The sequence below is a fragment of the Perca fluviatilis genome, chromosome 11 (genome assembly GCF_010015445.1).
Source record: "Perca fluviatilis chromosome 11, GENO_Pfluv_1.0, whole genome shotgun sequence".
Taxonomy (NCBI): Eukaryota; Metazoa; Chordata; class Actinopteri; order Perciformes; family Percidae; genus Perca; species Perca fluviatilis.
Window position 1 is genome coordinate 8,189,076 of NC_053122.1, and position 24,006 is coordinate 8,213,081.

Sequence of the window (24,006 nt, forward strand, 5' to 3'; positions counted from 1 at the left end):
TCTGAATATTAAAAGGTTTTCATTTGAATATGAAATTAAAAAGGCATGTACTTGTTTGTCCCCTGTCTCTTAACAGTCCTTTGACGCTCCACTCCACCTGATGGTGTAGTGGGATGTTGTAATATCAACAACGAAGATGACAACAAACATTCTAAAAAAACAAACATTTATTGTCATACGTAATTTACAATAAAAAAGGACACAATCACATTATTATTCATAAAACTCAAACATGCAGGGTGGTCATAAAAGGTAACTTGTGATCATTAGATTCAGTAATAATAATTCTTATTTGCATATGACCAAAGTGTGATGACAAAAAGTTAAAAAAAAAGTAGGGTAAAATTGTTGTACTTTCTAGTACTTGAATGGACTCTCTAGTATAATTAGAGAAATAGAGGAAAAGTACAATTTGTCTTCCATTCTCATTTAGCGGAGGTAGAAATCCACATCGATGCATGGCTTTGCCAGCGTTACTAGCTGTCGGACTTTATCAAGCTGCCAAAGTAAGCAGTCACGGTCTTCAGCTTGTTGTTGAGGAGGTTCTGCTCCACCTCCACCTTCCCTCCTGGACCAGCCAGAGAGGCTATCTGTGGAAACATGGACATGGAGATAATATATTACTAGGGGTGCATGATATATCGACTCAATATCGTTATCGCAATATCGCGTTTTCGCAAGATTACAGTGCCGCAGGAAATTCCGCCGGATGCATGTCTTTTTGCGATGTACGTTTCCCTCCGCTTTCTTTGTGTTGGAATTTTAAACTCTGGTGGATTTGTGAGGACTATGGTTAACTGCTCCTCAGATCTCTGCAGGGTAAATCCAGACAGCTAGCTAGACTATCTGTCCAATCTGAGTTTTCAAATTTGGTGAAAATCTATCAAAAAGTGCTGCTGTAACAGGTTTTGTTAACAGCTAAGAAATCGAACATGCCCCTTTAATACATTACCATTACAATTTATGTACCAGTACATTCTCCAAATAAACCCAAATCAAATCCAATTCAGTATGTGCTTCAGATTAACCATTCCAAATATGGTGAAAATCTTACATTAGGTGGTGCTTTAACATATGTATGCCATAAGCTCAACAATTAATTCATTATATGTCAGCAAATGGAATATACACATCCAATACCAAATTTGGTAAAATAATGTATTACGATGTAAGAGAAAAGATGCCCAGGTCAGTGCATCAGGTGCTCAGACCCCAGGATACCTGCTTACAGGTCTAGTCTTGTGTGCTCTGTGACCTTTCCCAGCAAGCAGGCATTTATCACATAGTAAATTATGTTAGTGTTCTTGTGCAATAACCAGGGGTTTTCCTGCATAGAGGAATTTTTGGCACGCCCCAAAGAGGTTTTAGCCAGCCACAAAGGAAAATCACCAGCATCAAAATGACAAGAATTGAGATTAAAAATAGCAATTTAAATCCTGAATAACTAATGGCCTGTTCACCACTCATGCATCCAGACACATAAAGACTGAACATACAGACCTGATCCATGTCAGCATTGCGAGGCAGGAAGTACACTATGTTGTCTGTTATCAGTTTGGCCAGGCGGAATATCTCAAATGTGTCTACAGTTAAGGACGAAACCCAATATTTAATACAAACACAATCCACTTTTTCAAAACTTTTGAAGCTGCATTTTGGATTAAATGGAGAGTAGATATAAAGTGTTATTTCTTTTGTATAGAGCTGACATTTTGTCCAGAGGGCAAGTGCTACAGGAGAACTCGAGCAGTGTCCAAAGTAAAAGGGTTCACCCTCAGTACTGTAAATGTAATGACAATCTGCCCATTAGACTTTGATATTTCATGTGTACAAGTAGAAATTATGTGCAGAAATTATGTGCAAATTATGTTGCTAGATGAAAGATTTAAGGGGTTATCCTCTCGAGACCATGAATATACACAGCAAATTGGCCATCCTCAGGCCTCATAGCTTGTGACACACACTCCAGTTAGGACCAGCACATATTTTAAAACCCAAAAAATAAACATCCAAGGGTAGACTAATAGAAATTATGGCCAATTCCCATGTAATAAATGGGAATTTTCCTTTAAGGACTCTTATTGTCATTCTGTCCTTCCTCCCATAGCAGATAAACCATTGTCAGTAAGGCTCTATCATCCTTCCTGCTTCTACATCAAAGGATATCCATCAGGCTGCATCATGGTCTTGATGTCAAACACTTCAGCAGTCAGGTAGTCTGGCCCTCCCCATGGTGGTGAAAGGAAGACCACATTGCCACGGAGACGGGGTGCAAGCTGAAGAAAGTCCCCTTGAAGGAAGTCGATTCGGTCAGCGACGCTGTAAACCATAGCATTGTGCCGTGCCAAGTTCAAGCGCACCGGGTCGATATCAATGGCCAGGACTGAGAGTATGACACAGAAAAGAAACACAGCAGCAGAAAGACAGTGACTACAGAATGTATGGAATATCCATACAGGGACTTACATTTCCAATCTTGCACTAGGACTGACACTGAACAGTCAATCACAGGGTTAAAACAGAAACATTAAAACACAAACAGTGTTTTTACACAAACAGCAATTCAGAGGCTTAAATGTTCTTCCACACTTGAAATTAATTATGGAGTTGCTCAAGGGAGCATTCTGGGCCCTGTTCTATTTTCTTTATACATGCTCCCTCTGGGATACAAATTATTACTCATCATAATGTAAAATACAACATGTATGCAGATGACACACAACTGTTGATACCTTAGTTATTTTAGACTCACACCTATTCTTTTTCATCTTTACACATAACAAAAATCTGAATATTTCTATCTCAAATTAATGCTGATACATGCTTTCATTATGAGTCACTTAAATTATCAGAATGATTTGTTTTATTAGATTACTACTAGATTACTTGATAAATCTATAAAATAATTACGGATTAATTCGGAATGCTAAGGCTAGGATTTAAACTAACACAAAAACACAGAGAGAGAAGTCCACTACTCGTATCGCTGTCTGATATATCTGTGATAAAATGAAATCCGCCGATAATACTATCTAATGTATTAGTGTTAATAGTAGCTCAGAAGACCATTATCAACCACAGCCAGCCTGTAGTGGGGCATTAAAACAACAGTAAGAAAAATATAGGACAAATACCATTCAGTACTTAATTCATGACATAAAAACTTAAGCCTAGTTCTTTCTTAAAATATAAAACTAACTCTGCATCCTAAACTATTCTCGTAGAAGTCGGTGCCAGACAAAAAGATACTGATGAAAAAAAAAGTGTCACCATTGATATTGTGCACTGATAGAGGTGAATGGAGGTGCAAGAACATACACACACTTACCTCTCTTTCCAGTGAGGGCGAACTGGATGGCGTTTCCTCCCACACCACAGAAGGCGTCTATGACCAGCTGAGAGTCCGGGAAGCTGTGCTCCACCCTGAGGGCGATGTGCTCAGCGATCCTCTCCGGTGTCACAGAGAACCAGCCCTCTGAAACACACAACAATGATAAAGATGTGTGTGTCAGACAGAATCTAAGAAAGTCTGCGTGTTAAAGAACCATAAGAGGGATTTAAAGCTATAGTGCGTAGTTTCTGTCGCCCTCATGAGGAATTCTAAGTAATGACAACAAAACTTTTGGTGCATCCACATGATACAAGCCTTCCATGATCGCGCCACCATAGTAGCCATAGTAGCCAAGGAGGACAAGGAGGATTAAAAAAACATGATGGACTCTTCAGAAGAGGTCATTATCTTCACTTGAGTTTCTGCAACAACAGTTTCTGAACACAGCCATACTGAGAAATCTTAATTAGCTTTGTAGCAACTCAAATGAGCAATGGCTTAAATGTAACGGACGTTCATTAATATAAAAAAAGTTATGAAATGTCTTAAAATGTAACAAAGTACAATACTTAAAATAAAGTCATTTTTAAAAATGCTCAAAAATACAAGTACACAACAACAAAGGCTTCATTACAGTAACGAAAGTCAATGGAATATTACTTGGTACTTTTTACTACAGATAACTTGAGTGCAGCCTGACCTCGGTCCAGCCGGATCCCTTCATCGAAGCGAGAGAAGAGTCTGTAGCGCTGAGCCCAGTATTTAGCCAGCTCCGGTTCAGCCGTCATTTCTGCTGGGACCGGCTGCTTCCTCGCTCGTTTACTCTTCTTATTCTTTGGCTTCTTTCCATTTTTCATGCTTAACTCTACACACACATTAATATGCATTATTCATTATTAGACTGCACCAATTTTCAACAGGATTGTCTTATTTTAAAGAAAAGAAAAAACATATATGCCATCTGAATCATTTGACAGTATATGCTTACCACTGTTGCCTTCAGGTGTGTCAGATATAAGAAAGTCAGGAATTTCTAGACTTGGTAGCCGTCTACCGGGCTGATCCTCCTCCTCCTCCTCCTCCTCCTCCTCCATCCTCTCACTATCCACAGTCCCAGTAGCAGAGTTGAGAGTTTGCTCTGCATCTAAACTGGACAGAGAATTAGAACCATCTTCTTCCACAGCCTCTGTATTTCCTTCCTCAGCACTTTTCATATTCTCCCTGCTCGTCTTCCTTTCTTCTCCCGTTACTTTTTTCAGAAATGGAGGCTTATCATCCGGTTCCTGTGTGCTTCCTCCTCCCATCTCACCCTGGTTACATGGAGTCATCTGTGTCTCTCTCCAGTTCTTTTCAAGGAAGTTTTTGACCTGTGAAACAAACAAACAAACAAACAAGTCTTCTATGTGACATTCAAACTAATAAAACATTCGGCTACTTTACATTTCTGACGGTCATAAATAATCCATAGGGGTGGTTTAACCTTCCCAGTAGGGTTGGGCATCAAGAACTGATTCCTACTTGGAATCGTTTAAAAAAATTACGATTCCAGTGGAATCGTTTCTTTATTGGAATCGTTTGGAGGATTTGGTTTCAAATCTGATCATGGGTTCCAAATTTAACACGCGCAAGTTTTGGTTTCCGTAGCGGCCAGGCACTTGTTATGTTGCAGCCTTGGAGCTCTGTAAGCAGCGCTCTAGTCTGGCTTTATTTTACGTTGAAAAAGCCCCGTCAAACTGCAAACCATCATTGAATCAAAATAAAACTTTTCTCTTATTTGTGAAAATAGGCATGTGACCTGGAATCGACAATCGATAAGAACCGGAATCGAAAGGAAGAATCGCAATTGGAATCAGAATCGTTAAAATCCAAACGATGCCCAACCCTACTTCCCAGCTCCCTTCTTCTTCTTCTTCTTCTTCTTCTACATCTCAACACAAGCCAGATGGGAGTTAAAATGCTCTAATGTGGTTGATAAAACTTCAGAGTGGACCAATGTGCAGTTTGGAATATTTTGTTTGCATCTTTAAAACACCAAGCTAAACATTGGGGGAAAAACATAGCATGGTTGCAGCCAACTAATACGGATTACCGTCATTCAGGTAATTGTCAGTCATGTAAAGATGTTCAATAGATGCTTCCTTACACAAAAACTCATATAGTGCCCTAGTGTGGAAACTAAATATGTGGTGTTGATCCAACTCTAGTCTCACATTGCCAGACCTTCCTCCTCTACATCGGCATTTGTCACAATTCTGAGCCGGCAGGAGTTAGCCCTAGACACAGACCGTAAAATTAAAAACTTGACTAGGCCTACAAAATGGAGAACAGTGATGGAGAACGGTGATGGAGAACGGTGATGGAGCAGGTCAATGGAGGGAGAGTGAGGTGTTAGATCTAATTAGTGTATGCTTATTAATGTTACGGCTGCCATTACACACACATTTTGAAATAAAAGCGAAAATGCTGACTTCCTCCATAACCTCCCTAACTTTAGTGCAACAGCGTGCTGCCTCTGATGTCATTGTTATTGTTCTTTTGCGCATGCGCGTCAGTTCGAAACCGCAAACAGTTCACACTGGGATCCGATATAGGCCACATGTTAAAAGGTCATGTGAACAGCCAAACAAAAAAATCGGATCTGAGCAAATAAAATCAGAATTAAGCATTATGACTTGCGGCGTGAACGTAGCCTTTGTCTAGAGCCCTGACCTCCTTCCAAACAAAGCTGCCTTGCTCTGTGCCCAGTGTGACAGGCGTCTCAGACCGTGTAAAACCCTTCAACCGTTTGCAGGCGGTACCTTGGTGAGGGAGCTGCTGATCCGTGGCTGTGTGTTCTCGTCTCCACAAGTTTCTGGGAACCTGATGTGTTTGCTGATGCTGCGGACCGCTCTCTTAGCCCACCGTTGCTTCTGATGCTTCGGATGCTTCTGACCAGCACCGCCTTTGAAGCTTAACACGCTGTCGAACCTGAGACACAAACAGAAATACCACCTCATCCTGAGACACATTTACTGTGTGATGACTGCTTCAACATGTGTTATGCCCCTTAACATACATACATACATACATACATACATACATACATACATACATACATACATACAGTACAGGCCAAAAGTTTGGACACACCTTCTCATTCAATGCGTTTCCTTTATTTTCATGACTATTTGCATCATAGATTCTCACTGAAGGCATCAAAACTATGAATGAACACATATGGAATTATGTACTTAACAAAAAAGTGTGAAATAACTGAAAACATGTCTTATATTTTAGATTCTTCAAAGTAGCCACCCTTTGCTTTTTTTGATAACTCTGCAAACCCTTGGTGTTCTCTCAATGAGCTTCATGAGGTAGTCACCTGAAATGGTTTTCACTTCACAGGTGTGCTTTGTCAGGGTTAATTAGTGGAATTATTTCCCTTATTAATAAAAAGCAAAGGGTGGCTACTTGCAAAACAATCTAAAAGATAAACATGTTTTCAGTTATTTCACACTTTTTTGTTAAGTACATAATTCCATATGTGTTCATTCATAGTTTTGATGCCTTCAGTGAGAATCTACAATGTAAATAGTCATGAAAACAAAAAGGAAACGCATTGAATGAGAAGGTGTGTCCAAACTTTTGGCCTGTACTGTATATACATACATACATACAAGACTCTCAGCTAGTACAGGGTTTCTGCAGGTTTCACCAAGTCAAAGTTAAGACTTTTTAAGACAATTACAAATTAAATTTAAGACCTATATCATGACATAAAAAAATAAATACAAAAAAGTAAATATCAGAGTCTGGAAACATGGCTAAACTTGCCCTTCCCAATAGCTAAAGAATAATATCCGTTCCGAAAGCGACTCATGCGTTATTGCACTCGGCTGCAAAACGTTGTTCTCATTTGTATTCGTAACTCTGCAAATTATTTTTGGAGTAGGGAAAGAAAGCACTACAACACCACGGGGGAGAAAAACTACATTGTAAAGCATGGCAGGAGCATTTCAATGAGAAAATGTAGACCTGTTTGAAATGATTTAAGACCTAGAACACAATTCTTCAGCAAATTTAAGACTTTTCAAAGGCCTAAAATTTTGATTTGGAAATTTTAGACTTTTTAAGACTTTAAAAAGGTGCACTATGAGTTCCTGCATGGTTTCAGCGCGATTTTGTCTCAAATCGTAGGCGTCTCTCCTTGATCCGCTAGCTGCCTGCCCCCCTGAACACACTGTGAAAAAGCCCGGTCTCGGGAGACAACACAGGGGTCGGAAACGTCAAAACAAACACTATGGGGCACAGGATAGGCACCAAAGTACAACACACACGTTCCAGCCAATCACCGACAAGATGGTTGGGGGAGGGGGTGGGGGTTAGTGACAGTTAGTCAGTAAAGAAATTTACTTGGAACGTCAACAGAAGTGACCATGCAGGAACTCATAGTGCACCTTTAAGACCCCGCAGAAACCCTGTAGAATGAAATGAATACCATTAATACCAAATCTTATAGTTTTCATTCAATAATCACCCTGGTTTTCCACTGTACATATACACTCAGCTGCCAGTTTATTAGGTCGGCCTAGCTAAAACTAATGCAGTCCATTGTAACAGCTCTTCAATAAGTTATTTGTACTGGCTACTTTCATATTTTACAGCATATTGAGAAATAGTAGTAACTGGATGACGTTATATCCCTGACATACAGTATGACTGTACATAAGTGAATTTAGGGTTTTCCCTGCCACTTTACGGCTTAAGCACAGCGTGCCTTAGCATTTTTTTGTGCTGCACCTAAGCCGTCTGAATGTAAAAACAATGTGGAACAGCATCAAGATGTGTCTGCTGGAGGACGCTTCACTTCTGACACACTTCCAAAAGATGTTTAAAGCGCAAGTGAAAGGGCAAACAGAACCAAAAACACAGCAGCGTGACCAATCAGACTTACCGAGGCTCTGGGTTGCGTTTGAGTCCCAGTTTGCTCCAGGCTTCCTCAGGTGTCAGATGTGGGCTCTCTTCCACATCCAGCTCATGACTGCAAACGGAAAACACGGATTCAAGAAATACATGCCTTCATTTGAAGCAGTTTAGGCCCACAGGAAAAGCATGTTCTTATGGATTTTTGTGTGTGTGTTGCACAAAGTACAAATTCACCTGCGTTTGACTTTAGCATGTCCTCCTTCTGGGGGTTTGTCATCATCGTCATCATCTTCTCTATTTGGCATCTTATTCCTCGAGCCGTACGGTCTGTTAGAGCTGCCGGAGCGCTGCTGGGAATCTGAGTCAAAACGTACAAGATATTTACCAGCACAACTCAGACCAAATACACATACATTATGTCGCTAAAGTTTCCTGAGATTTTTTGTAGTAGGACGTCTAAAAGGACCCAGGGAAATCCGAGGGGTTCGTTTACTATGTCTTGCACACGCACATACTGTATATTCATTCATTTGCTACCTGTCTGTTCAGCTGTGTTGTCCTGTGAAGAGGCAGCAGGTCTCTTGTTACTATTCCCACCATCAGAAGGGTGATCCATATCAGCCACACTCACACACTGTCTGTCTATCTCGGATTTGGATCTCCCAGCTGCTTCTAATGTGCAGTTCTGTCCAAACAGATCATTCAAAACCTCATCGTCGTCATGAAGAGCCTTTGCTTCTTCTGTCTGTTGGCTCTCAGCTCCAGTCTGTCCATTCCTCCATTCCTCTGTGTGCGTCTCCATGCATGCGCCCATCACCCCTGCTGCTGCTGCTGCTGCGTCTCCACCACCAGCGTTTCCATCACAGACGGACTGGTCAGTGGTCCAGCCCTGTGCTGACCAATACGAGTACTGCTCCCAGTAGGAGTAGTAAGTCTCGGCTGCATGTTTGTCCCAGGCAGCTTTTGTGTCTGGGTCATCCCAAAGAGCCGCCGCTGCTCCTGGATCAGTCTCTGGATGTTTCTCCAGCCAGCTGCTCCACAGCAGAGCTTCACCCTGTTGAGCTTCAGGAGATACAGAGGAAAAAAAACGGATTAGAATCCATCAGTCCACTCTCTGTAACCGCTAATCCTATTCAGACCCTAGACAGGTCGCCAGACTATCACTGGGCTGCCACATAACAGGGTTCTGCATAGAGGACTTTTTTTTTTTTTAATTGTCAAATGTCATCCTTTTATCTTTGCATTGGATAAATAAAGGTATTTCCACCGTAAATTGGTTCATAAAAGTGTGTCAGAATGCAGGAAATTAAGTCTTTGACGCTCAAAATCCCCCTACATATAATATATGAAACATATCTACGAATGTTAAATAGTCCAATGTTTAATTTTCATGCCCTCCTCTTTACCCCAGTAGGTTTCCCAGCCAGCAGCTTGGGTCTCATGTGTTCCATCCTCCGGTCGATCACACGCTTCCTTCTCTTCAACTACTGTAGGTAAAAAAAAAAAATGTAATAAAAAAATCCAAACTTATTTAATGAATTAACAAAAGTGTTACTTCGTGAAATAAGCTTCAACCCGATGCATGTAAACCTAATCACTGCATGAGCTCGTAGTCTAATTATGAGGAACCTGGTCGAGCTGCTTGGTTTATTATTCATTCCCTTGTGTATATATATGTAGTTGTAAATAATAGGGCTGCACGATATGAGGAAAATCTCTAATTGCAATTATTTTGACTGATATGACTCACGATACTGGAGGGAATAATAATATTTTTAAAGATTATTTTCATTGAAAAGTATTAAAATATATATATTTTTTAAATGATTATAGTGTGATTTTTGCGAGGAACTGTAAGAAACAATGATTTTTTTCTCTAGTATGTAGGATAGGATTTGTAGGCCGGGACGTCTCTGCAGTACCACAACACTTCATTCAGGAAGGTGAGACACCATCGGGTCAAATTTGACCCCTTTTAAAAATGTCTATATCAGAAATATGGGTTTCTTTTTAACCAAATTACCACCAAAAAGAGGATGGATTCCATACAACGCTCTTTTCAAATATCATTGATCACTTTCATTGAATTTCGGGTGAAAATTGAAATGGTTTCAAATCAGTATCCCAACTAAACTCATCCACTCAACATACGTTCCTCTGATCTTAACTATTAGTCAAAATAAGTCATAATTTCTGTTTTTTTAACTCAAATATTAGGTATGATTGCATATAAATGAGGTTTATTGACCATGAATTCCAAAAAGTAGTGTAAAACTAGTGGTAGTAAGTTGGCGTGAGTGAAAACAAACGAAAATGTCAAGTGTCGAAAAATGTTTTTGACCCGGGAGGCCAACACATATTGCGCCCCTCCTGCGATTCGGATATTGCACTAGTCCATATTGCGATTTTGCTAAAAATTGCTATTAATTGTGCAGCCCTAGTAAATAATAATAATCACAATGAGTTAATGGCATTACCTGTGTTGTCAACCTGTAGATCGTCTTCCTCTTCCTCCTCCTCTTCCGCTGACTCTGCCCAGCGTGCGGCAGGCTTCCTGTTAGACCTCCTCCTCTGTCACATGACCAAAGAACGCAGCATTCAGCAGCAGACAGTTTGACGTTTATTTCACAGGAGGTAACTGAAACAGCGTAACACTGCACAGACGTCCGGCATCAGGTCCGACTTACCGCCCTCCTCGTGTCAGAGGAGCAGGCAAAGGCCAGAGGCAGACCCATGCTGGCCATCAGCTGAGTCTCTTCATCCAACACCTCCTCTTCCTCCACCTCAGCCTCCCCTTCTTCCTCCTCTTCCTCATCTGCTTCTGTAAGTTGAGCAGAAATGTATTTCAAATGGAATCATATTCGCACATCTTTTGATTTCACCCGCTTAAAGTGCAATGCGTGTTGCCCAACTTTAACGTTGGGGTAGATGGAGTGTGTGTGCGCGCGCGTGGATAACCTGGCAAACTCAGGAATTTTAAAAGGTTCCCTGCTATACAAAACCGCTTTTTTTGAAATATGTTAGGTCCATATGTGTTTGTGTTATGTTGTGAATGTGAGAATGAACTGCTACCTCCTCTGTCAGCTCTAGCCACTGAAAAGAAATAATCAGAGAAATCAGGCCAATTACAAAAGCTGGTCAGTCTGACATCATATTGCCTGAGCTCATTACTATTCATGAGCTCGCCCAGTTGGGCTGGGTAAAGGATTCTGACAGCCAGGCTCTCATTGGCTAGCTGTTGGCCAATCAAATTCAAACAGCTTAGCTTGTTGAATATTAATGAGAACTGGCAGAAATCAAGCTGAGTCTCCCTGCAGGCTTTCTATACCACGCTAGAATGGCTTGAAACAAAGTAACCAAGGCATTTTCTCCACAAAAAATGTTACAGAGTCCATGGTAGAACTTCAGACATTACCACAAAGTAATAAAATATGTGTGGCAGGGCACCTTTAACAACACCAACTGAACTGTTGTTAAACAGTGTATTCTGAAAGACACCACCCACCCTCCTACTGTGGAATGTAAAACAGGAAATCTTGTAACATACCTTGGACTACATTGTCTCCCAGATCAGTTGAGAGCAATCTATTATCAGAACGATACAGCTCCCGATCCCTGGACAGAGTCAGAGAACACAGACGGGGAAAAAACAAAACAGAAAAAAAGCAGATGAAGGCCATGTATCCACACTTCATTCTACAATAGCCTACAGTTGTCGAACTTTAAATTGTGTTCATCAGAATCAGAATCAGCTTTATTGGCCAGGTTTGCGTAAACAAACAAGGAATTTGACTGCGGTCAATACTTTGCTCTCAAAGTACAACACTCAACTTAACATATAAAGAATAAAAACAGGACAGTAAGAAATATATACAAAAAAATACTATTAAGTATACAGTATAACAATACAATAGAATTTACAAAATTACAAGAAATATACAATAACAATTGAAGAGAGGGAAGGAATAGTGCAATATCAGTATAGTCTGAGATTTAAGATTTAAATAGAAATATAGTGCAAGGCAGTTCAGTGTAATGGTAATATATTAATAACAATATTGTAATTGTAAGATTGAAATATACATGAGGTTGATGAGCAGAACAGTGTTGATTGACTTTGTTCAGTGGCTATTTCTAAAACAGATATGAGAGGCTTAACTTACTGCACAAAGGCTATGGAGCAGAGACAGTGGATTTTCTCCTCCTCCTCAACTTTAGGTGAGAGTCTCCTGCTGAAGAAGATATCCGCCACCACTGTCACCCTGCTCCTCTCGAGCATCATGGCGATCAGCTCACTAATTTACAAGCACACGGCAGCACGAGCGCATACGTTCACGCTACTGACTGTTACGACTGTGTCAAAACCATAGGCTGTGTAAAAATAAACCAGCGTGGGTTCCCTTCGACATCACAGTCACGTTCAGGAAACTCGATTTCCACACAGTTCCGCTAGGACGACACCGGGACAACACTGGCATTTCCGGATATGTCTTTTCAGAATAAAACTGCAGGACTTGACATTTTGTATAAAAAAAATAATAAAAATAAACAAATGAACAACACAAATGCAAATAAACACACTTTAAAATATCGTCTATGGCTACACTGAAATAAAAGTAAAAGTCATTGGATTCCCTCAAATTCTGTCATATAGATGTGGCACCAATGCACCATACAGTTTTCTTAACAATGCTGCTCCACAAATACTGATATTATATGCCAAAATTATAAAACAATATACTTTCAAACATATTGATTGGGAACTTGTGTTTTTAGTTATTAGAACAAAATGGCAATGACTGTTGGTTCCGATTGTATTTGGCTAATTGTAATAGAACCTTTTCCTTGGACTTATTTTATTAGATTTAGATTGTATTTAGAACATTGGGATTTCTTTTATGTCGAACAGGAAGTTTCAGTTGTGTTGCTGCCCCGCCGAGTGCATGGAGGCTGAGCAGAGGCTGAGTGGAACCATGGAGAGTGGAACCCGAGTGGAACTCATCTATCGGTACGGCGTTTTTTCCAGGGGCACACCTGTGTGTAGTGTCACACTGAAAGCGTTCCCCGGCTAGGGTTAGGTTAGTTAGAAACACGGCAGTTGTTAGCTAACGTTACGTAATTGTATGTTGTGCTAGTGTAACATTAAATATACAGTGGCGTGTTTTTGATGGTTCTGTTCACACAGGGACTGTTTGAGGTATCGTTAACGTTTTCTGTGTTTATTCGGTGTTTAACTTAGCTAGCTAGTGTAGCTAGGTGACGTTGGCTTGCTGTCATTCTCAGATTTTCCAGTTCTGCTCAATAAACGTATAACGTTATCCTTTAGCTCACTGTTTTACCGCAGCTCCTGTCCTCCTGTTATCGCATGTAGCTAGTTTCTTCGCAGCTCTAACGTCACTCCTTATAGCTAGTGTGTAACGTTTATATTAACACTTAAGCTAGCTTCCATTAAATGATAGATATATATTCTCTATCGTCCTTTTCTAAGTAAATATGTTGTCAGTACAGAGCCTCACATAACGTTAGGTAACCTAACTTTACATAAATACGACGCTGATGTTGGCTTTTGATTCGCAGCTTCCGATTCAGCAGATAAGGGAAACAAAGCATAACTTACATTGCTGAGCGACTGATACTACGTTTTTTAAATACATCAGATATATGTATCCACATACACATTGACAGTTAACATTACCGACGTGTTTTGTAGAGTGATGCTGTGGCAGAGGGTGAGCTCTGCGTGTAGCTTTGCTGTTTAAGGACCCATGGCATTTGACACTTGGCAAGGTTTTTTTTAACATTAACATGCGTTCCCCCAGCCTGCCTATGGTCCCCCAGTGACTAGAAATGGCGATAGGTGTAAACCGAGTCCTGGGTATCCTGCTCTGCCTTTGAGAAAATGAAAGCTCAGATGGGTCGATCTGGAATCTTCTCCTTATGAGGTCATAAGGGGAAAGGTTACCTCCCCTTTCTCTGCTTGGCCCGCCCAAAGAATTTGGCCCACCCATGAGAGAGAGACATCATCGCTTTCAAACGAGCAAAGTGGCAGTTGGTCAAGGCCACCCCCCCCCTTCCACCTTGCCCCCCCCCCCTCTCCTCCTCAATAGCTACAGACACAGAAATGGCACATCCTAAGGAAAGCTCATTGTGGAACTAGCTCTAGTGGCTGTAATTCTGCACCAAGGCTGAATTTTGGGGAAAGAGACTTCAGATACAGTATTAGGGGACCACTAAGGTCTATATAAAAGCATCCAAAAAGCAGCATGTCATGGAACCTTTAATGTCTGAGAGGTTAGGGGTGGGGAGACCAATGATTTTGGAAGCGTTGTTGTGTGTGCATATGAGTTGTATGCAACACAACTGTCATTTGATTCAGTGCAACTAATAGGGCTGGGTGTCGTGACTCGTGACTATAGTGCCATTCAGATACCAATACTTACTTATTACAAAACCCCTCAAATGTACCTGTATTCCCCCTAACACAGACAGCTGACCTTTACCTAAATACAATGCAGTATTACAAGAAAAAACTGTTTATGTGCATGCATAAATTGAGCTTTTGAAATAATAAGCACCAGTGAGATTTGATTTCCTCTCCTCTCTTTTAGTTCACCTGTGTGGATGCCGATGCTCTCCATGTAGTGTGTTTCTTCCCCTCGAGGCTGTCATCAGCTTCTGTGGCTGACAGCAGAGCAGGATGTCAGACAGTGGGAACCAGTCCTGTCTGATGGGAGCAGAGGACACCGTCTCCTTCCTGGTATGAACCCTGTCCATATAGTAGAGACATTTACAACATGATAAACAGTGTTTTCCCTGGCTTTGTGGAAGACTTAGGGGTGCGTAATTGGCGTGGGTTTTTAGGCGTCCTTCCTCAAGAAAGTGTTACATTTTTTTTATTTAAAAAAAATGCAATATCCCCATACATTTTGTGTCTCTTTGTGGGTTTTTGTCCCTTTGTAGTCCTCTTTGGTTTGCGTGCAGTTTAGTGTCCCCAAATCCACTATGGCCACACCAAGACCTGCCCTACGAAGCAGCTCGATTGGTTGGGGTTAGGCATTTGACCTCGAGTGGTTAAGGTTAGGATAGCCGATTGGTCAGGGGATAGGACGTGTACAAATGGGGTTACGTTACGGGGAATTTGGGACACTAAACTTTACGCATGCCATCCTCTTTGGGGTAGTTTTGGAGCATTATTATTACCATATCTGTGTCTAAAACGTTGACAAATCTATAGCAGATAATACATAAATAATCAAAAAGCTAAAACGTGCTAAAGAAGTCTGACTACAATCATTAGATTAGTTACATACATTCGTCTTAGGAGCTGCCCAAAACGGCTCGGCTGCTGCATGTAACCTCATAATGGCAGGGATAACCCTGATAAGGATGATAAATATAAGAAGAAAGGAAACTAGTACTTGTATTAATCCCTCTTGGAATTATACATTTTTTTCACTCTGTTTCTTATTTTATTGCACACACACAGGAAATACACACACATGCACATCTATTGCCCCCCCCCCCCCATACTGTATATTTGGCTCATGCATTCTGCTCATGTAATGCTTTAGTTTAATTATTCAAGGACTGACAATGTGCCACATAGTCAGAGTGACGGGGCTACAACATATTATCATATTGAATTCTCGTCCCGTCCACGGGATATGTGGTGCGGGGGCAAAATGACACTATAAGATTTGGGTAATGCATCTTGGTTTTATGCGCTGAGGTTTTCCGATATCCTTCCCTGAAGCTTGTCCTGCCAAGCCAATCCACTACACGTATTGGGTCTGCCAAGAAATGTGTTTGTGATGCTCAAATCACTGAAAAAATGAGATGTAGATATGACTAGTTCTTACAGCTAGGTTTGCAGCTCTGCACCAAAACTGTCCAAACCAAAAGTCATTAGTAGTCATCTCTTTGTTAAATATGAAAGTCTGTACAAAATGTCATGGCAATCCATCCAATAATTGTTGAGATGTTTAAGTCTGGACCAAAGTGGTGGATCTAACTATTGGTGTGTCTGTCTTGGTCCACAGGTGTGTGTGTTTCATGCAGTGGAGGAATGGGCAGGCCTTGGGCAGTTGGAGGACTATCTGAGTGTTTTGGAGTATCTGCTGTGGGTCTTCACCCCTCTGGCCGTCGTCTTCATCCTGCCCTTCCTCATCGTCATCCTCATTTACCTCTCTATACTCTTCCTTCATGTCTACAAGGTATACAAACACCCTTTTCCACCATCTGTACTGTGTCAATATCAGTTCATGTAATTTACCAAATGTTAACACCCAAAAAATTATTCAAAATGCAATCTGATTGATTGATTGATTGATTGATTGATTTCATTGATCCCAAACTGTGAAATTACTGTGTTACAGCAGCAGGTATAAGACACAACATCCACCCAAAATAAAAAGAAATAGAAAATAAATAAAGTAAAAATACAGTACACCTATTCAAACTTGAAAAACAATGAAAAAAACAACGTAAAAGATATATACAAGTAAAGAATACAAAACTATACAACCAGCATACATACATAGCATATATGAAAAATATAGAATAAATATAAACATATCATTTATGTTATCCTTTATTTAAAAATAGGTTTTCAGGGTCGCCCTTTAGCTCACCCGGTAGAGTGTGCGCCCCATGCAGGCTGAGTCCTTGGCAGCGGCCCGGGCTCGAATCCAACATGTGGCCCTTTGCTGCATGAATATTAGGGATAAGCATTGTGGACAAAACTATTGAAATAAGATCCAGATTGTCAAAAATGTGTTGCTGTTGTCCTGTCCTGTCCTGTCCTTGAGTCCCTCCAAACCCTATCTTCTCTGATGTTTCCTTCTAACAGAGGAAGAATCAGCTGAGGGAAGCTTACTGCAACAACCTGTGGGATGGAGCCAGGAAGACCCTGGCGACTCTGTGGGACGGACACGGAGCCATATGGCACGGTAAGACATCATGGGCTTCATTTATTGAATATTTGTTGCATCTTTTTAGAATGTGTCCCTATAGAAAGCATTTATAAAACTGTTCACCATAAAACGAAAATCAAAAGGAGAAAGAAACATTCTGAGGAAGGCACGTGTGAAAGAAATGCTGCGTTGCCACAGAGAGAGCTAGTACATGTCTATTCGAAGCATGTCTTTGCCTATGTGTTGTTTGTCTTTATCAATGTGGTATTTTATTCAGTTTGTTACAGTTTGGGGGCACTGACCTGTGAGAATACCTCTGATGTGTATTTACTTGCAGCTTTGTCTTGCTGCTTTTGACCCTGAGCCATATATATATATATATATATATATAGTTTCTGTGCTTGCTTGTTTTTATATGAATAGTTAGTTAGTTAGTTGTCCACAATGTGGAAAATTGCCTTTGGCTTCCCCACACTGCATTTAAAACGCAGGACAATGAATGAAGACAGACATGGACAAAATGGTGTGAACATAAAAACAGATGAATAGAAAACATAACCGAATACAGAAACACGCTGACAAAAATATGAATCATGTTTTCCTTTCACATTATTTCCCCCCCTTGAAAATACACTCCATCATAATGTGCATCCGATTTTATTTGATATAATAATACGGAGTTATTTGTATTGTTTTTTGTTGCATTGCTTAAATGAGTTTGGGTTTTTGGTTGTGTTTTGTGCATGTCGTCGTTTTCTCACTGCAGCTTTTAAATGCTAAACATGTGTTGTCAATTTGGTGAATATATGCTTTCCTCATTTGCTTGTGTTTTGTCTATTTGCATGTGGTTGCATGTGCACTGAGGGCCACAGTACTTGTGCATTTTGAAAGCATTAACATGTATGCGTCATGTGCTCTGACCCGTGTACCAGGTTATGAGATCCATGGGATGGAGAAGATCCCTGACAAAGGACCAGCACTGATAGTGTACTATCATGGAGCCATTCCCATTGACTACTATTACTTCCTGGCCAACGTTATCATCCAGAAGGGACGGCCCTGTCACTCTGTAGCTGACTACTTCCTCTTTAAGGTCCCAGGTACTCAAACATATGTACACACACACACACACACACACACACACGAATGCATGCACTACTAACCTCTGCAAGTACTGCTGATCTCATTATATGTGCAGTCTATGTTTTTGTTTACTTTTTCTTTTTGTTGTTGTAAATGTAAAAAAAAACAACCTTTTTTTCAACACAAATTAGGGCTTAGCTTAAACTTAAAAGTTGACACTAACTCCAAATGTATCTCAATCATACAAGTACACTGTTTAGACTCTCATGTATGTTTTATGTTTTAATGGAAATGAAAATAGAGGAAAAAAACATCACTCCACCAAATACAGAAATTGGGGCTGCACGATATGAACAAAATATGCGATAATATTGTTGAATATCGCGATAACGATATTACTTGCGATAAATAAACAGATATTAAAGTGTACTCAGTTCTGCATTTCTGCTGCATTTGGTATTCTGCTAAAAGACAACAAATTGCTTGTTGAATTGAAAACAAATGAAAGGAAATTATTGCCAACATTCTTTTAATGAACTAATTGAACATTGAATTGAATATAAAAGGCACCACTAAAAAAACAATGAGCGTCGCATTTTAAAGTGCAGTTTCCTACTGGTATTTTCTTTCAACTAACACCAAAAATCTTGGAGTTTCTTTCGCGAGATGCCGCAGCCTTTTGCCATGTGTTTATTGCGCCAGTTGATATTGCAATGACGATTAAATAAAATAAAAATAGATTTATTGCGCAGCCCTAACAAAGATAGAGTCTGACTATGTGTATCTGTACCCTCCAGGTTTCAAGTTACTGTTGGAGGTGTTCAGCGTGATCCACGGTCCTCAGGAAGAGTGTGTGCGGGCTCTGAGGAATGGTCACCTGTTGGGGATTTCTCCTGGAGGAGTGCGGGAGGCTCTGTTCAGTGATGAGACCTACCCTCTTCTCTGGGGCAAACGCAAAGGCTTCGCCCAGGTCGCCATCGACGCTCAAGTGGTGCGTTGTTGTTCCTAAAATCTACTGTTACTAATCAGTGCTTTTGTTAAAGTTTAGCTTTGACTGCATGACATTGTAGATTACATTCACATTATAAATTTCAATTAATGTTACATTACAGTGTGTCCCAATACACTTGCAGATACAGCATGCATACAATTCATACATGTTTACATTTTTTTGGGATGCATGGTCTATCCCCCTCTATAAATCTTTACTAAAATTTACATTTTATTTATTATCAGATGTAGAATTCCTATTATTTATTGTTTTTCCTCTTTGCCATAGCACAGGACATGCATTATCATTGTTCATGTGACACACATCAGTTTTATTAGTTCCTTTTATGTGAATTCTGCACTGTAGAAAGCCCTCTCTCATCCTCTCTTTCTCTTGCTCTCTTTTCTTTCAGCCAATAATTCCGATGTTTACTCAGAATCTGCGGGAAGGCTTCAGATCTCTGGGAACACTCAGTAAGTGTAGAAGAAAGTTAAAATCACTGATGGACACACACCTTGAAGTTCACAAAGGACACACACACACACACACACACACACACACACACACACACATTGCTGCTGCTCCTCTGTCTGAGCTCTTGGCCCACCTTAGCAAAAAAGCCCAGTCTGCTCTGATTGGTCAGCTGCCCCACTCTGTTGTGATTGGTCAGCTGCCCCACTCTGTTGTGATTGGTCGACCAAATTCAAACGAGCCATTGGGCTGGCTGCGCTCGCTCAGGCAGCACCTGTGGCCAGCGCACATGAATAACTCGGCTGGCATTCTCAAATAAGGGACATTACTAATTGAGGACTTTTTAAACAGGAATGTGAGCGAGGCGTTTTTAGGCAGTTGAGAAAAAGTGCTGTCTGTGCGAAAGAAAGCTCCGTTTGAAGTGAGATGTGTTTTTTGTTGTTGTGCCTAATACATCTACTACATACACAAAACACTTTATAACACACTAAAAGACAGGAAAATCCAAAACAAGCATAATAGGGGCTCTATAACAGTGTCCTGCACGTTCCAAAGAACCTCAGTCTCCTCAGCAAATGAAGACGACTTTGGCCCTTTTTATACAGGACTCCCGTGTTGTCTGACCTGTCCAGTTTAATGTTGAGGTGAACGCCCAGGTATCTGTACGCTCCCACCATCCTGAAATCTAATCCCTGGATGGTGGTGGGGGGGTGGGGGTGGGGTGGGGTCTTCCTGTGGAAGTCTATCACCATCTCCATTTGTCTTGCTGTTGTTTAGGTGAAGTTGGTTTGAACTCGCACCGCGTCGACAAAGTCCTCGATAACCTCCCCGTATTCCCGTTTGTTCCCTTCTGATACACATCCAACGATGGCTGTATCATCAGAGAACTTCTGGAGGTGACCGTTGCCCGTGTTATGTCTGAAGTCGGATGTGTACATGGTAAACAGCAAAGGAGAGAGAACCGTACTCTCGCTTTGCCAGACCTTCCTCCACAGCGCTGCGGAGGAGGGTCTGGCTAGTCCACACAGCATTCCGGGATGGGAGAAAAAACGTGCTCTGGTTTATTGGCATTTCTTTAAACCTAACCTGGAAATAGCCTCGGGAAGGAACTTGTGCACGTTCAAAGGTTGTTTTAGTCGTGCAACAGAAAACTCCGATTGGACAGATAGTCTAGCTAGCTGTCTGGATTTACCCTGCAGAGATCTGAGGAGCAGTTAACCATAGTCCTCAGAAATCCACCGGAGTTTAGAACGCCAACACGAAGAGAGCAGAAGGTGACGGACATCCGGCCGTACAGAGGTGCATCTGGTGGAATATCCGGCAGCACCAGAGCAATCCCGGAAGTGGAACATCGGATGTAGACAAGGTGGCAGTCTACTCTTGCTCCTTCTAGCATTGATGACTGTATTGTAATGAAGGCCTTAGAAAAGTTAAAAAAAATTACCTTCACAGTGCTCCCAATGTTCTTAAGGTGTGAGAGGGATCTGTGCTGTAGGTAGATGACTGCGTCATCCTCCCCAATGCCTGGTTAATCAGCAAATTGCAGGCACATGGCAGGATAAAGTTGGTATTTTAAAAAGTGGGGTAAAAATGGCTTGCATAAATTGCAACCCTCCCAGTATCGAAACAGAGCGGAGACTGACAGAACGTGATCGCCGTGATCAGCTGTTTATCCGCGAAGGGACGAGAGACAGATGTGCGTTCCGTTTACCTCGGAAGCGGGAGCTGGGAATTGGGTCACACTCGACAGGTTCTCCGACTTCCCAAGTTGGAAATCGGACTTCAGGGAGCGTTTTTCCGACTTAGAACTCAGAAGTTCCGTCTTCCAAGTACAAATGGAATGCACAGAGAGAGAGAGCGAGAGACACACACACACACACACACACACACACACACAGATCCCAGTTTTAATTATCTGTACATATTTATATCTGATGTTGAATTTGACTACAGGTCTACAGTTTTATCTGAATCCTCTCTAAATTTCTCCATGTAACATGCTCTCTCTCTCTTTCTGACTCTCTTTTTTTTATTCAGGATTTTTCCGCTGGATGTACGAGAGGTTTCGCCTCCCTGTAGCTCCTGTTTACGGTGGATTTCCTGTGAAGTTCCGCACCTTCCTCGGTGATCCCATCCCGTATGACCCCAACATAAACGCTGCAGAGCTGGCAGAGAAGGTAAAAGCTGCTGGGAGGTCTTTCTTTTTCTTTCTTTTTTTCTTTCTTTATTTCTTTGTTGCTCTTTATCTTGCTTTCTAGGTTTCTTTCTTTCTTTCTTTCTTGCTTGCCTGCTCTCTTTTTTTAACACAACAGTCCATTTGGGTTGAAAATCTGCTTCAGTTTAGGCTTTTAAATCCATTCCTGTATTTTTTAAATCCCACGGTATTTGTCCTAACAATGACATTGTTGATTTAATGTTACATAGTTTAAAGTCTCACAGGTGTAATGTAGGAACAAATATTTGTCCGCACAGTGGCAGCTACCATGAGTTACCAGTGTAATTTACTAGAGATGCACCGATAGACCGGCCGGTGACCAGAATTGGCCGGTTTTCACGTGCTCGGCCATGACCGGCGACCGGCAGGTCAGTCTGACATATGGCGATTTCATGCCGGTCAACGCTACAATTAACTGACAACATAATTTATACGAGTTACAGTTCTCAAGGACGCACACACACTGTCGCGACAGCACAGTCTCTTTTTCCTTTCTCTCAACTTTTCCGCCGTGTGTGGCGCGTACCCGCTCGCGGTGTGAAAGGCGTGTCTGCACTATTCTCGCACATGTAGGGAACCTCGGGAATTAACCTGCAACATGTCAGCTGTTTGGAAATTCTTCAGCGTGTGTGCAGAAGATAACAAGTTTGCAATATGCAACACCTACAAGGAAAAAGTAGGGCGTGGAGGGACGACACCAAAAACCCAAATCACATTTTTTTAGTTGGATATTGGATGTGAAAAGAAGGAAATGGTTCTAACATTGCACTTTAGATGTGTGTGAATTTCCCACACCAGGAGTCATTGATATAGTTCTATTAGTGATCCATTATCTGTTCAAAAAATGTTCTATGTTCTGTGCAAAATGTTCTATTAAAGATAAGATAGAAAATAGATATTTGTGTGTGCTGTAAAGTGGTTAGAAAAAATGAATTCGGAATCGGCTAAAATTGGAAATTGGAATCCGCCTAGAAAGTTGTAATCGGTGCTTCTGTATAATTTACCATTTTGAAGGGTCCTATCACCAACTATCACCACTCTTCTAAATGTGGTGAGGTTTTGCGGGGTGTCCTGCGGGATGATGTTTGTGACACTGTGAGCTGTTTGTTCATACGCAGTGCTGTCGCTCCGCAGGTGCAGCAGGCAGTTCAGTCTCTGATAGACCAGCACCAGCAGATCCCAGGGAACATCCTGAGAGCCTTGTTGGAGAGATTTCACACCACACACAAAGACCACTGACACTGCAGCAGTTCAGCAACAGAGACAGACTACCCAGTGTGTGAGCAAAACAACGCGTCCCATCGGCTCAGACGGCTACAGTGTGCACAGGTTTGGTTGGCCTAACATGTTGGAACATTTGCACAGCTTTCTTCACCGCTGCCAAACAACACCGACTGCAGCTGCTGAGCTCCTTGTTACATGTCATTTGTATCGCACGTTTCTGATTTGTTTCCATGCGTTCATTGACTCCCTTTTTCATCTGATGAACTCTTTAAAGCTATACTTCCTGAAGTTGTGATATTGGACTCGACAATAATCACACCTAAAAAAAAAAAACGATGACTGCAAAGATAATTATTTTTTTAATACACACGTGTACAATATCTAATTTCTTGTGTTCTGATTGTCTTTAAGTCTTTTAATGATACTAGTACAGTGCCCGTTTGGAACGGGCCGATTGCTTGGCCTGTGGTATTGCTGCTTGTAGAATTCTTCAAAACCAAATTGTACCCCTAAATTACTTGCAGAAGGACCCCAAACCACTTAATATGCAACTCCTAAAGCCTACTACTGACTTAACTGATTTACCTGACAGAGAATATTCCAAATTCAGAAGGTAATCACAAAATATCACAATGACAATGTGGAGTACTCCGACATTAGTGTCATGGACTCATGGCAGTGCGCTACCCACCCGGCCCGTTATGAGAGCTAATTAGGACATGTCTGCGTTCATCAACCACACACAGAGAGAGAGAGAGGGAGAGAGAGAGAGAGATTCAACCCTTCAGCAGAGGTGTTCATTTCCATACAGGTTTAGTGGCTTGACGGTGAACGGTGAAGTAGGGGATTTGATTCGCGGGGTATTTTGGCGACG

At 41.2% G+C, this 24,006-nt stretch overlaps 2 protein-coding genes across 3 annotated transcripts; one reads left to right on the forward strand and one right to left on the reverse strand.

The window, feature by feature from the left end:
* Window positions 1-327: 327 nt before the first annotated feature.
* Window positions 328-14,026, reverse strand: tgs1 (trimethylguanosine synthase 1). The gene is made up of 16 exons (XM_039815638.1): window positions 13,932-14,026; window positions 12,400-12,749; window positions 11,784-11,851; window positions 10,924-11,057; window positions 10,714-10,807; window positions 9,643-9,723; window positions 8,774-9,298; window positions 8,471-8,594; window positions 8,265-8,351; window positions 6,130-6,298; window positions 4,320-4,698; window positions 4,032-4,196; window positions 3,329-3,475; window positions 2,167-2,383; window positions 1,501-1,579; window positions 328-590 (listed from the first exon to the last, which is right to left on the reverse strand). The coding sequence occupies exons 2-16, from the start codon at window positions 12,516-12,518 to the stop codon at window positions 477-479; spliced, it is 2,502 nt and encodes an 833-aa protein (XP_039671572.1). The 5' UTR covers window positions 12,519-12,749; window positions 13,932-14,026; the 3' UTR covers window positions 328-476.
* tmem68 (transmembrane protein 68) lies at window positions 13,149-23,517 on the forward strand. 2 transcript variants are annotated; one of them, XM_039815641.1, is made up of 9 exons: window positions 13,149-13,244; window positions 14,845-14,993; window positions 16,276-16,449; window positions 17,085-17,184; window positions 18,081-18,248; window positions 19,029-19,222; window positions 19,635-19,695; window positions 21,731-21,870; window positions 23,043-23,517. In XM_039815641.1, exons 2-9 carry the CDS (start codon window positions 14,934-14,936, stop codon window positions 23,145-23,147), a joined length of 1,002 nt encoding a protein of 333 aa, XP_039671575.1. In that variant the 5' UTR covers window positions 13,149-13,244; window positions 14,845-14,933; the 3' UTR covers window positions 23,148-23,517. The 2 variants fall into 2 exon arrangements, with proteins under 2 accessions (XP_039671575.1, XP_039671574.1); XM_039815640.1 differs by lacking the exon at window positions 13,149-13,244 and adding an exon at window positions 13,264-13,433.
* The last annotated feature ends 489 nt before the right edge of the window (window positions 23,518-24,006 follow it).